Source organism: Bos indicus, chromosome 12, assembly GCF_029378745.1.
Source record: "Bos indicus isolate NIAB-ARS_2022 breed Sahiwal x Tharparkar chromosome 12, NIAB-ARS_B.indTharparkar_mat_pri_1.0, whole genome shotgun sequence".
Classification (NCBI taxonomy): Eukaryota; Metazoa; Chordata; class Mammalia; order Artiodactyla; family Bovidae; genus Bos; species Bos indicus.
The window spans coordinates 60454970-60468996 of NC_091771.1; the positions used below are offsets into that span (position 1 = coordinate 60454970).

At 34.5% G+C, this 14027-nt stretch overlaps 1 protein-coding gene across 1 annotated transcript; it reads right to left on the bottom strand.

Annotated features, from left to right (window-relative positions):
* Positions 1 to 6057: 6057 nt before the first annotated feature.
* On the bottom strand, positions 6058 to 12708 carry SLITRK6 (SLIT and NTRK like family member 6). Its single transcript, XM_019971623.2, has 2 exons — positions 12171 to 12708; positions 6058 to 9795 (listed from the first exon to the last, which is right to left on the bottom strand). The coding sequence occupies exon 2, from the start codon at positions 9770 to 9772 to the stop codon at positions 7244 to 7246; it is 2529 nt and encodes an 842-aa protein (XP_019827182.2). The 5' UTR covers positions 9773 to 9795; positions 12171 to 12708; the 3' UTR covers positions 6058 to 7243.
* Between the last annotated feature and the right edge of the window lie 1319 nt (positions 12709 to 14027).

Here is a 14027-nt window from a genome sequence, read left to right on the forward strand (position 1 = left end):
CTAACAACACTTAAATTACATACTGTTTGTATAGGATTTAAAGTTTTAAATCAATGAACTATGAGAACTATATATTTTGTATTATTTTGTCAATGTTTGATTCTCAGAATTATGAAAAATTAAATGATTAATTATATTTGAAAACATAAAGAATATTAATAGTAATTCTGAATTTAAAAGTATGGCTTCAGCAGTATGTGAACCATGAACTTCCTGATGTTCAAGCTCATTTTAGAAAAGGCAGAGGAACCAGAGATCAAATTGCCAACATCCGCTGGATCATCGAAAAAGCAAGAGAGTTCCAGAAAAACATCTATTTCTGCTTTATTGACTATGCCAAAGCCTTTGACTGTGTGGATCACAATGAATTGTGGAAAATTCTGAAAGAGGTGGGAATACCAGACCACCTGATCTGCCTCTTGAGAAATTTGTATGCAGGTTAGGAGGCAACAGTTAGAACTGGACATGGAACAACAGACTGGTTCCAAATAGGAAAAGGAGTTCGTCAAGGCTGTATACTGTCACCCTGCTTATTTAACTTATATACAGAGTACATCATGAGAAACGCTGGACTGGAAGAAACACAAACTGGAATCAAGATTGCTGGGAGAAATCTCTTATTGAGGTTATTCCTCAGATATGCAGATGACACCACCCTTATGGCAGAAAGTGAAGAGGAACTCAAAAGCCTCTTGATGAAAGTGAAAGTGGAAAGTGAAAAAGTTGGCTTAAAGCTCAACATTCAGAAAACGAAGATCATGGCATCTGGTCCCATCACTTCATGGGAAATAGATGGGGAAACAGTGGAAACAGTGTCAGACTTTATTTTTCTGAGCTCCAAAATCACTACAGATGGTGACTGCAGCCATGAAATTAAAAGATGCTTACTCCTTGGAAGGAAAGTTATGACCAACCTAGATAGCATATTCAAAAGCAGAGACATTACTTTGCCAACAAAGGTCCGTCTAGTCAAGGCTATGGTTTTTCCTGTGGTCATGTATGGATGTGAGAGTTGGACCGTGAAGAAGGCTGAGCGCCAAAGAATTGATGCTTTTGAACTGTGGTGTTGGAGAAGACTCTTGCGAGTCCCTTGGACTGCAAGGAGATCCAACCAGTCCATTCTGAAGGAGATCAGCCCTGGGATTTCTTTGGAAGGAATGATGCTAAAGCTGAAACTCCAGTACTTTGGCCACCTCATGTGAAGAGTTGACTCATTGGAAAAGACCCTGATGCTGGGAGGGATTGAGGGCAGGAGGAGAAGGGGACGACCGAGGATGAGATGGCTGGATGGCATCACTGACTCGATGGACGTGAGTCTCAGTGAACTCTGGGAGTTGGTGATGGACAGGGAGGCCTGGTGTGCTGTGATTCTTGGGGTCGCAAAGAGTCGGACAGGACTGAGGGACTGATCTGATCTGATCTGAATGAGTTTCTGCCTGCCACATGTTTGTGTTGTCCAATTAGTATTGTTGTCCAGTATGCCAATGAGTATTCAGTAATTTTCTAGCTGTATTGTCAATGTGTTTTTATAACATTTTGAATAATTTAGAATTATATAACCTGTGTCTAAAATTACTCAAACTTACATCTTTTCTTCCATGAAGTGTTAAGTGTGCCCTACCTAAACACAGAAACAGAAAAATGTACGAAGGGAAGACATACATTTCTGTGATTCTCTATAGCCTGTAAATAACGTAAGGCAAAATTTTAATTCATGTATTTGTAAAATGAAAAAATTAGATAAACTATATATATTTATCTTGTGCTGATACATGGAATTGTGTTTCCTGCATCATAATGAAATGTCTTCACATATATATTTCCTAAACCAAAATACTTTAGAAGTCTAGGAATGGGCCCATGACATATCCATGAAAGCCTTCATTGAGGAAATCGTGTATAGCATTTAAACTGATCTTATCCTTCTATAGTCATTGTTCCTCTGAAATTTATTGTTCTTTTTCAGATACTACCACATATCAATATATTAATTTTTAACAGTATGAGTCATGAAAACATAGTAATGGAGACTTGTATATCCTTAGAGTAGTCATAATACCAAGTAAAAGGATAAAAATACATTTAACATCCACTCACTAATTATAAAATCATCACTGATAACACCACAAATTTAAAATCGGGCATGTTCATCTTGGCAACAGAATGATTCATTTTGTATATAATACTTGTTCAAGAACTTTATAACATCAAATATGATGACATGACAATTAAATTCCTGGAGATTTTATATGAAAAAATTAACTCAAAATACCGTACTAATTTACTAGTAATTTTCTCACTGGTAGTGCCTTCATGATGTAAGAGGCAATACTTATTTGCGGAACTTCAGGTTTTCTGCTTTCCATGTTTCAAATTTCTAAAATAAAAGTTCTCTACTTCAAGTTTGTAATTTTAAATCATTTTACTTGGAAATGCATCATGTATGTATGTGTGTGCAGTTTATTGTTTTGAATTGTTCCATTTGTATTCACTAATTTACTGAAGAACATTCACTAATAGCAGTATTTGTCTGTTTGTTTATACTCTCAGCGCAGCTACATCTGACCATCTCCCCTTTTCTATATACATAATAGATGTGCGTGTAATAAATAAGTTCAATTTTTAAAAAGATACATGTGTTCTATAAAAGAAATAATGGAATATATTTCCATATAAAACAAATTTGTTAATGTAATTTTAATGATATAGTTATCTTTTATAAGTTGATAAACAACAGTTCTATATTTTATTTATTGTAGTTATAAATCTCAGGGAATATTTGGACAAATATCTGTATTTCAGTTTGTATGGAATTGAAAAGGCACAAAGAGATAACTATATTTTTAATCACTTGTCTTCTCTTCATCAAAGAGATCATTCTTGACTTGGCTGCCCGGATATAGGGTCACTTCTTGTAATTGGCCTTCCGGGGTAGCTCAAACAGTAAACAATCTCCCTGCAATGCGGGAGACCTGGGTTCGATCCCTGGGTCAGGAAGATCCCCTGGGGAAGGGCATGTTACCCACTCTAGTACTCTTGCATGGAGAATTCCATAAACAGGGAAGCCTGATGGGCTACAGTCCATGGTTGCAAAGAGTTGGACACGATAGAGTGACTAACACTTTGACTTCTTTTAATTGTCTCCTTTCTTATTATAAAATAGTGTCCATTTATGATATCCCACCTTCTCAAGAAGAAAACTGTGGCCACTCATATTTGACATAAAAGTGTTCAGGGAAAAGAAATAGAGAAGAATCTTTAAATTCATTTTAAAACCATTTCCCAATTACCAGGAGATCCAGACTTCTCTTTCTAAATGGTCAGCATTTTCTGCACATGCATAACTCTTTTCATGTAGAGAACAGCTTCTGCCAAAGATAATTATGTGGAAAGTCTTATAAATGAGAAATACTGTGATCTTCCCTTCGATATGTGTTTGCTTATGTTAAAGAAAACAGTTTATTGTCCAACAACTTTGAAATGTATTTACTATTTTAAAAATACCTTCAATTATACATCTACTAGGTATCATAGAATAATATTATGAATAAATTACATGATGTTGAGACTATTTACCCATCATCTGCCTATTTATTAGTTTTCCAAAAATCTCTGTATGTAGTCATTTATAAAAGGTGCTTCCCCTATGGCTCAGTGATAAAGAATCTGCCTGCAGTGCAGGAGACACAAGTTCTATCCCTGGCAACCCACTCCAATATTGTTGCCTAGAAAATGCCATGGACAGAGGAGCTTGGTGGACTACAGTCCATAGGGTCTCAAAGAGCTGGACATGACTGCAGTGACTTAAATACTAACAGCACACATATATAAATGTATAATTATTTACATATACATAAATATATATATCAGTATATTAAAATATGCATTTTAATGACCAGGGGATAGCCATATCACTTTTTTCAATCCTGGTTTGAAACTTAAGCCTTTTAAAGTAATTGGATCAGGCAGCTTAAAGGCCACTAAGATGATCCATTTAGTTATTATTTGATTAGGAAGGAAAAATGTCCCTCTGTGGTTTAAGATTGATTCAAGAGGGAGAATCAGAGTTACTGATATATTCCTTTTTTATATGTTATGATTATCATCCTAGTATGGAGATCAATGGAAGATATTTGAAGAACACTCTTCAATTCCCAGTAAGTATTTTAATGGTAATTGTGTGAAAATAATTCATTAATACAGATTCATACAATTTATGTATAACAGATTGACAGAATCGAAAAGATTTGATCCAGTATGATTATACACTATTATCATGTTACTACAAACATCCAAGATTCAGACATTTGTGAACAAAGAGTAACGTTTAGTTAAATAAAAAAAAAAACAAACAACTCGAGTGATGAAAAGTCTCTTTTAAGAAAGCCCAGGTATTTGTAAACATTGAGCATACTGAATTATGATTTGGGATTTTGAATCTAACAATTGCAGAAAGAGACCACTTTAGCCTTGTAGGTAATAAACCAGGCAATATAATAAAAGTTATTCTGTAGGTGAGGGGGCAGGGAGAATAATAAGAAATACAGGTAAAATAACCAAAGTTCTGAGTGATTATCATAAGTCACAAGACCTGTTAAAAATTAAAGATCATCACTGGAGTTTCCAACTCTCAACTACTTGTAGTAGGGAAACAAATTACATAAGAAAGGTTCTATCGTGAAAGAAACAGCTAAGCTTTAAAAATCTCTTACTCTTTGGAAACTGTAATTATTTCTGCATCATTGTAAATAACATCAAGACTCCATAGGGTTTTATTGGGTTGACGGATAAATTCTTTCAGGTTTTTTGTAACAGCGTACAGGGTTGATGTTACAGAATTAGGGGTTATACCTAATTTGAAAGATATATTTACATGACACCATAGACAACTTTGTTCTGTCTTTGATTTTTAAGTTGAGTGAATATTATTGCTTTTGGCAATTAACAGTAAAGATTAAAAAAAAAAAAAAAAGTATATTTACCTCACTCAAAAGAGAAGAATGTTCCTCAGGACATGGCTCTGTCTGCATTCATGGATCCATTCCAAAGATCCTGCAGGCAAGTGAGGTCTGATACTTCTGTGCACTTGATTGGAATCAGGAAATGCTTGCAGATACTCTACTGAGCAGAAGTGCAGTAACATGAATTCTGCTCTTGTTTTGTTCTTTTCCTTAGAATGTAACATTTAAATTAATGCTTTGGAGGGTTTACTGTTCATTACTGTGCTGAGTACTTTTAGTGGATAAACATATAAAGTACTATATACGAACCTAGATTTCCCTTTAGTAAACATTACTTAAAAAAAGATTTCCCTTGTTTTGATTTCCAACCTTAAAGGTTAATGAAGAAATGTAGATTTTCAATGAATCTTTTAATTATTAATACATAATTTGTTATTGCTTTATATTAGTATATGCAATGATTTTTTAGAAACCTAGTGATATGATGTCATAATAGACCCATAACTGTTCTTCATACATTCCACACAGGCTCCTCCTGTTTTTATTAAAAGAGAGGTCTTCTCTTTCATAATCAAAGAAAGAAAGTATATTTATCTAGTCACACAGACAGTTGAATGTTGAAAACCAACTCATTTAATAGAACATTCATGAATCACTAAAATAGTATAAAGTAAATTAAAAACATCCTTTCTAATAGAAAATATGTTCCTTCCTAACCCTGTGCATGCATCTGAATGGTGAACACCACAGAACTAAAATACCTTGATTAATTATAGTTTGCCTTGTGAAAATTTTCTGTATAATTGATTCTGTAACCAGAAAGAAGACAATTAAATCATTTGTACTTGTTTTAAGTAGGAAAATGATTTGCCAGAAAGGGAAAATTATGGGCCATTTAGTTGGGCTCCATGACAATCACATCCTGACACTGAAAGGCCTTCTCACACCTGGTAAAGAAAATGCTCAGTGTGTGTGACAACAAATAGAAATCCTGTTTTTGTGTGTTTGTGCCTAAGTGCCTCCATGAATGTGCATGTGTTAATCCTAACTGGACTGAATTACAGATCAGACTAATTGAAGAAGCACATATAAAAAAGGGTTTTCATTTTAGTTTTATTATAGTGAGCAGTACTTTTAATTTTCTTGAAAGGCACCCAAGAATAATTACCTTTGTGAACCAAAAATATACAAAACTGTACAGAATAAATAGTTCATAAAAATCTAGCTATACTTTCTTGTAAAATAAAGCTACATTGTCCCACTCTTGAGGCAACTTAAACCACTTACCCTTAGACGTGCCTTTTGCTACTAATTTATGGCATCTATCAGTGTACATCAATAAAAATAAAATATTTTTCCTGTTTTTTTACACCAGTGAATTATTACTTGACACAAGAAACATATTTCTATCTCATTATTCAAATTTACAAAGGATTAATGCTATGAAAGAATCCAAACTAACGATAGATGCACTAATCATATTTACAGTTGAATATCAGTAGCATTTTCAAAATATCCCAAGAGTAAGAATTAAACTTTGAGCACAAATGACATACCTTAGTTCACAGCAGCATTAACAAGAAGATTGTCCACACAAAATGTGCAGAAAAACCAAAATTTTTTCTTCCTCATTCCACCTGAACTGTTAATCATTCTTATTTTTAAATTCAGAAAGCATTTCAGTGGCATTTTTTAATTCTCAAAGTTTCAAAGTTTTGAGCCACTCATACCCTATGTAATTCAACTTCCCATTTTTTCTTTTCTATTACTATTTGTTAATTTTAAAGTTCCAGTTCCTTTTGCCTTTATTGCAAGAAAAGTTGGTGTATCTAACAACTTATACTTTTGTAAGTACATATAATGATTTTATAAACAATACATGTCTTACATATTATAACTACATTTACTGTTAGAGTTTTCAAATGACAAAAATCCAATTCTATTTAATCCATGGGTAATATAACTCAAGAAATTAAGGGTTAAATATTAAACCCTTTTAGATGTGCAAGAGGACATCTATGAAACACTTTACTTATATGGGAAAATATTAATATAATCCTTGAATGATTTACATGCAAGGACTTATTTTATTGGGGATAGACAAAATTGCCTGAAGACAATGCAATGGCTTCTCCCAGTGATCCCTGAGTTTCTTTTTCTTTTCCCATAGGATTGCTGCTGTGCTTAAGTTCTGATTGATGACACACTCATATAAGGCACTTATATACAAGGTCTGGACTTAAGACAGAATCACAGCATTTCTGCAGAAGTCCTTGAACTCTCTATGTTTGCTGCTCCAGGACTTCTAAGTAATCAGGTTCAGCATGTAAATTAGCTTTCAGCTCAAAATACTCATTTTTAGTCTGTTCCACTAATACCTTCCTTGGCCTTGAGTACAGTAATGTCTCCATCAACTTTAACTCTTCCTGGGCTCCTGGATAATGTACCTCCGTATCAGGCTGAAGTTGAGCAATATTTTTCCTTAGGTATTCTGTGATTCCCAGTTGCTGAAGTTCCCTTTCTTTCTCTAAAATGTTCCTATATAATGAACTGGCATCCTGGAAGGTTAAAAATTCAGTGGATTGGTCTGTGGTTTTGTACTTCATATTTGAACCTGTGAGTGGGGAGTGGTTTTCTCGTTCTAAAAGACTTCTTTGGAGATGTTTTGCATCACTTCCCTCTTTCTCATTCCTTTCTTCTTCTTCTTCCAGATGCTTTGGGCCAAAGGATGGGCTCCTATAGACATGAACCATGGGGCTCACCATGTGCTGCTCATAGAGTGATGCTGTGGGTCTTTCAGTAGTATGGTGAGTTGTTTTATGGCCGTACATGCTATACTGGAGATGCACAGGACTGGTGTCTCTCATCTGCTCGTCTGCTTGTTTCTTTTTGTATCTTCTCCTGCGGTGGAGAACAAGAACCACTATCCCTGCAGCACAGAACACAATAGTTATGAATACAATCAGCAGACCTAGTATTAAAACAGATAGTGGTACAGCATCAGTAAGTGATTTAAAAATAGTATCAGCTGTAGTTGTGGTTGTAGGAGTATTGACAATGATATAACTAGTCTGAGTTGGCAGGGATGGGTTATTGACTAAACCTGGGCAAAGAAGTTCACTATTGAGTGCTTTCAATTCCTTTTTGTGTAAGTGCTCTGGAGAGGTGCAGAGTATTTCATCTGTCACTGTGTTCTTACTTAACTTTTGTATCCATTGCTGCAATCCAACCAGGTCACAGGAACAATCCCAGGGGTTGTCCTCAAGGTCAATCTGGGTCAGTAAATCAAGGTCATCCAAGATATTACTTACAGGTAGATGAGTAAATTGGTTTGTTTTAAGGTTTATCCTCGTAAGAGGAACCCCTGAAAAAATATGTGGTGGTAAAACTTGTAGGAGGTTGTTGTTTAAATAGAGTACTTTCAGTTTAGGCATTGGGTTGAAGGTTCCAGGTAATATTTCCTTAACACCATTGTATTCAAGATACAAATACTCAAGATTGTGGAGACCAAGGAACATACCTCCACTCAATTTGGTCAGGTGGTTACCATTCAGATAAAGCTTTTGTAATCTTGTTAAATTCATAAATGATCCTTCTTCAAGAACCTCAATACGATTGTTTCCCAAGTGAAGCATTTCCAAAGTGAAGTATTCCACTAAGTCAGACTTCAGTAATGTATGAATGATATTCCCTGCAAGAATAAGCTTTCTAGGATTTTGTGGAGGAGGTTTGAGATCTGATAAACTTTCAATATTGCGCTCCTGACAGTGTATTAGAAGTCCTGATGGGGAGAGTACTTTGCAATTACAAGGAATAGGACAGTAGAGTCCCGGAAGTTGAGTGGATGGCTTTGTAATATAAGGTATTAAACCTGGTGCTTTGGTGGGTGGTTTTAAAAGAGATGTGGTCTTGGCTGACATGTGACTATCGCTTATTGAAGAGGTTACTGCCAGATGTAATGATCCAGAAGGATCCTCGTGTTCTTCGTATACTGGTGGAGTGGGGCAAATTGATTCCTTTTTCAGCCGGCTTAGTATGCTTCCTTTGAAAAATGGAGGGCTGTTACATACAACATCACCAATTACAGACTGTGGGGGCATGTTTTCCAACCAAAGTTTTAGCTGTAATAAGTCACAATTGCAGGCCCATTTATTGTCCTCCAACTGGAGATCCAATATTCGGCCAATGTGTTCTAAAAAACCAACATAAGGCAATGTTTGCAACTGATTTCCACGAAGATCTAGATGCGTTAGAGGAACAAATCGAAATATGTTTGGAGGAAGACTCTCGATAGCATTGTCATTTAAAATTAACACTTTAAGTCTGTTGAGCTTGCTAAAGGCACTTGGTTCAATCACTGTAATGAAATTGTTATCTGCTTGTAGGAATTCCAGGTTTTCCAGTCCATGGAAGGTATCCTCTTTAAGAATTTCTAGAGAATTGTGATTGATATGAAGTTGCTTAAGAAGGCCAAGGCCATTAAATGCACCAGTCTCAATATCTGCAATATTGTTAAATCCAAGGTGTATTGAGATAGCATTGGTAAGCCCAGAAAAGTCATTTGTGTGAAGTACTGTCAAGCCGTTATTTAATAAACTTAAGTGGAAAGGTCGTGATGGTGGCACACTTATTTGGGATAACTTCTTAATACCTTTCTCTTCACAATTTATTAGCATCGTGCCGTCTTTTTCCTCACAGTTGCAAAGAGAGTCACAAGAACCTCTGGCTGAGGCAGAGGGCATTGGAGATTGGGACTGTGAAGATATACAGGCAAGGAGAGATGAATACAAGAGATGAATCCAGAGCTTCATGTTGTCATGTGATGGATCTGATTCTGTAAAATACAATGCAATAGCAATGGGCTTTAGTGGCCAGCAGCAGGGAGGAGATGAAGCTGACATTTTCAAAATGATAGGTTTTCTCCTAATAGGCAAGATATTGATTATCTTAAATACATAAGTGCATTGCTGAGTCTACATTTTCTTTTATTTTTTACAAATATGACCAGTAGATTTGTTTTACTTTTAACTTGCATTATGATAAGAATTTAAAATTTAGGTCAAGGATAACTTCAAGTATATCGATTTGTGTTCATATCACCAACTAATTGCATTTTAACAGATGTGAGGGGTTTTGGCTAAATGGACCATTGATAACTTGATATGATGCAAAGGTATGTATTTGAGAAGACCTTAACTTTTTCATTTTTTTAGCTTAAACTAGATGAATCTTTTTTTATATTTATTTTTAATTGGAAGACAGTTGCTTTACAATAATATATTGCATTGGTTTCTACCATATCAACATGAATCAGTTCCCTCTCTCTCGAAACTCCCTCCCACCTCCCACCCCTCTAGAGATAGCCAGAAGCAGAGAAACCTGTAGGAAATTCAAAAATGATAGAAAGACTGTATGTATGCATTTCCTTTAGTTCTATTTTTGAACTGGATATCACAATATAACATCTAATAACTGTGTTTAACCTGCTTTGGTTTTGGCTTAAGATATTAATTCCATTATTTATTTAAAAAAACTTGAGAAACATATGTCTATGTAGTAAAGTAAACCTTTATAAAAGAATTTTAACTATGCTGTCTAGGGTAGTTTGTATAAACCTAAGTATCAGATATATATGCTTAAAGGTATCCATTCAAATTTCACACTTTAATTTCTAGAGGTGAAATATTCACTGTTACTTTTAAATTATTCTGTGGATAAGGTTAACATCATAAAAACTAAAGAAGAAAAACTGACCTATGACACACATTTCTGGCTCTTACAAAAGAAGGAACAATACCTCATATAAACTTCTAATAAATGACTTCCTAATGAGGTCTTGAACCAGGCTTTAGGGCACTGAATATCTCATAATTAAGCAGCTGATCTTTATTGTAAGGCTTAATGATGCAAACAATGAACTCTAAAACATACTTCACTCTATAAAAATATTTGAAGATCTCTCTGATTTGATAAAAAAATGACAGTTCAGGATAACACATCACATATCCCAACTCCTTAAAAATTTAATACATGGATCTGAAACAGCAATTAAAAGAAATTCTAACTCTAAAATAACAGCAGTGGTGTGGTAAATACTTTGAACTCTAATGTATCTAATTTTATTACCTTCCTTCAAATAGTGCTTTTTAAATTTAGACTAAATTCAAACATAAACAAACACCACATCTTGTAACTATTCAAACTTTGGAAATGATAGATGCTTTCATCTGTCTGGATAGGATGTAAACAGTAATTTTGAATCTAATTAAAATTCACAGTCAGGTAATACATCCCAAAACTGAATCAATAATCTCAAAAGTAAACTTCCATTCCATGAAAATACACAGTCTTATTGAAAACATGTATAGTATGAAGTTTCTGAAAGGTAGAAGACAACCAAAGACATGAAACATTTGAGTAGTGCCTTTCTATATGAAGGGAAAGTTAGCTGACTGAATGTTTCCAAAGGGAAATAGTTTGATTTTAAACAACTCTGAGGGCTATGCTTAGAATCAAGCAGCTTGGGGTTGGAGTCTTCAACTTGTGGATTAGCTTCACAGCTAATCTCCATATTTCTCCATAGATGACCAAGAAAGAATACTCTTTCTTTCACCAGACAACGCATCTTAAGAAGATAGTGAATAACTTCCAGATGAGAATTTCTTGTTATTTTTATCTCACATGCATTTTATGCTCTTCAAAAGGTAGTAGGGAACAGTTTCTAAGGTTTTCAGAAATACACATAAATATTAAAAGTGGTTCTATGTTGATAGTATAGAGATACTGTGTTAAAGAGGTAAAAAACAATCTCCATTTACATATTTTCAAGTCGGGAAAAAGTAAAAGTGGTGTGCAATATACAAAGAATCTTTTGATATTCTGCTTGTATTTGAGATTCAACAATGGTTTTTGGAAGTAATCATTCCTTCACAGAGCACACATAGGTTAGTTTCCAATAACAAACTGCATGCTGTAAAAGAAATAGTGGCAGATTATTTTACTTCTTCTCTAAAGCCAGCTGTTAGTCTAGATGTCTGCTGCTCACAGAAAAACAGGCATCTGCTACCGCATTACTTGTGCCAGTGAACAGGAAAGAAACTGGATATCCTTTAATGCAAAGTTCTTTTTTTAGAGAGGCAAACATATATTCAATCACTTTAGAATAATGCAAAAATAGGTATAAGGAAATCCTGGAAACATTCGTCTTACCTGTAAAGCAGAGACTTCCTGACGTTATCTGTAATGCACAGCTGGAAGAGATGTTCAAAGTAAATTCAGTTTCTTTATTAAAAAAGAAAACACCAACCACCGTGTTCTTTCTTCTCAAATATCACTTTTTGGCAAGTTCCATCGCTTCATAAAGTTAAAACCTCTGGTCCAAGACAAAATGCTGAGCATTTCATTGAAAACATTTCAAGCAGACTGCATACTAGATCATCCTGAAGCAGTTGTCCTTTTATTCCCCAATTAAAATTCACGGCATACTTCACAGCTATGCTGACTTTTTTTGCATATAGTTAACCATTTGCAAGCTGCTACATGCAGTAAACAAACAAGATGTTTAACAGAGCTGAGATTGATCACTCTTGCTTTCTTAGGCTGTAGATCCAAGCTGCAGCACTGTTCTCCTTCCTTTCTAGTCTTTCTTGTTAGCTCAGTTTGTTGTTAGTCAGATTGCCAAGGGCTGGGAGGTAGGCGTAAATAAAGAGACTTCTTGGCTTTTGACTCAGCCTTTAAGCCCTTCCCCATCAGAGCGCTTTAATCTGCCAGTGTCATTTAACACAAGAGACAGCTCCACCTTGGGACTCAACTCCTCCTCCTGCAAACGGTCTTCCTCTCCGTTTAAATACCAAATATAGTGCAAGTGAATTTTGATGCAAATAATGACATATGTTTAATAATATTGTGTTACTACAGCAGACTAAATCATACACTATACTAAAGTCTCATCTAGCACAGTATTGTACTGTTAGCACACATGTTCAGAAAAACTGCAAGCATGATACCTATAGCTCCAGTTTTATTTTTTTTAACTGGTACTCTAGGTTGAAATTGTGTACTAATTAAATCTTAAAATGTTAGCATGAACCACTTTCCTGAAATACTTGTAGTTTTGTATTTACCATTTGAAAAGCAATTTGAAGCCTCATGTCTGAGACTCTTAAATTTTATACTTCATTATTTCTTTCCCTACAGCTAGTGTTCAATTATGAGACTAGAAATGAAGTTTTTTTTTTTTTTTTCAGATAGATAGTATTTATTTGGAATGGAAATATGATCATTTAAAAATGCATGCAAGAATCTTAATTATACATGGTTTTCTTTAGTTGAAAACAACTTATCAGTCTCAAAAATATAAAATTGTCTTTCCAGATAAAATGAAACAAGCATCTTCATCATGTACTGATTTCAATATATAGCAGTTACAATAACCTGATTTTTACGATACTAACTCTGGGGGCATTTTTCCTAAAATATAATATTTAATAAGTTAACTTGTTTCTTCAGCTCTTAAAAGTTTCTGAATTATCACCAATGAAACTCTCAACTGTAAGATTCTTTATTTCCCCAAATGCCTGTGTTTTAAGAATCACTCTTCTTTACCTACATTCCAAGAACCTGAACTTTTTCCACAGCCAAAATTAATACACTAAATGCTGTCGTTGATTGATTTTGAAACAGTATATGTTTAGAAACTCTCTTGCCTATAGGTTCTAGAGGTTACCTATATTTTATTAGGTCCCATTTCAGCAACAGCTATTCTTTTTAAAAAAGAGGTTATGCAGCTTATATTATTAAAACAGGAAAATATAAGATTAGGTTGTTATTTAATGATTGTCTGCAGTTATGCACTCAGATTCACAAAGTTCTCACATCTGTGGAATAGTTGTTTTAAAAGCTAAGGATTTTAAGGCAATTTCTAATATTCTCAGTTTCCTATATTATACAGTTTCTCATACATTAAGTTCATCTTTTATTTTAATAGCATGTTTTTTAAGGTAGAAAGAGATTATAATATGGATGAGAGTGTGGAGATATAGAGTAAAGATAAGGAATGAGATAATA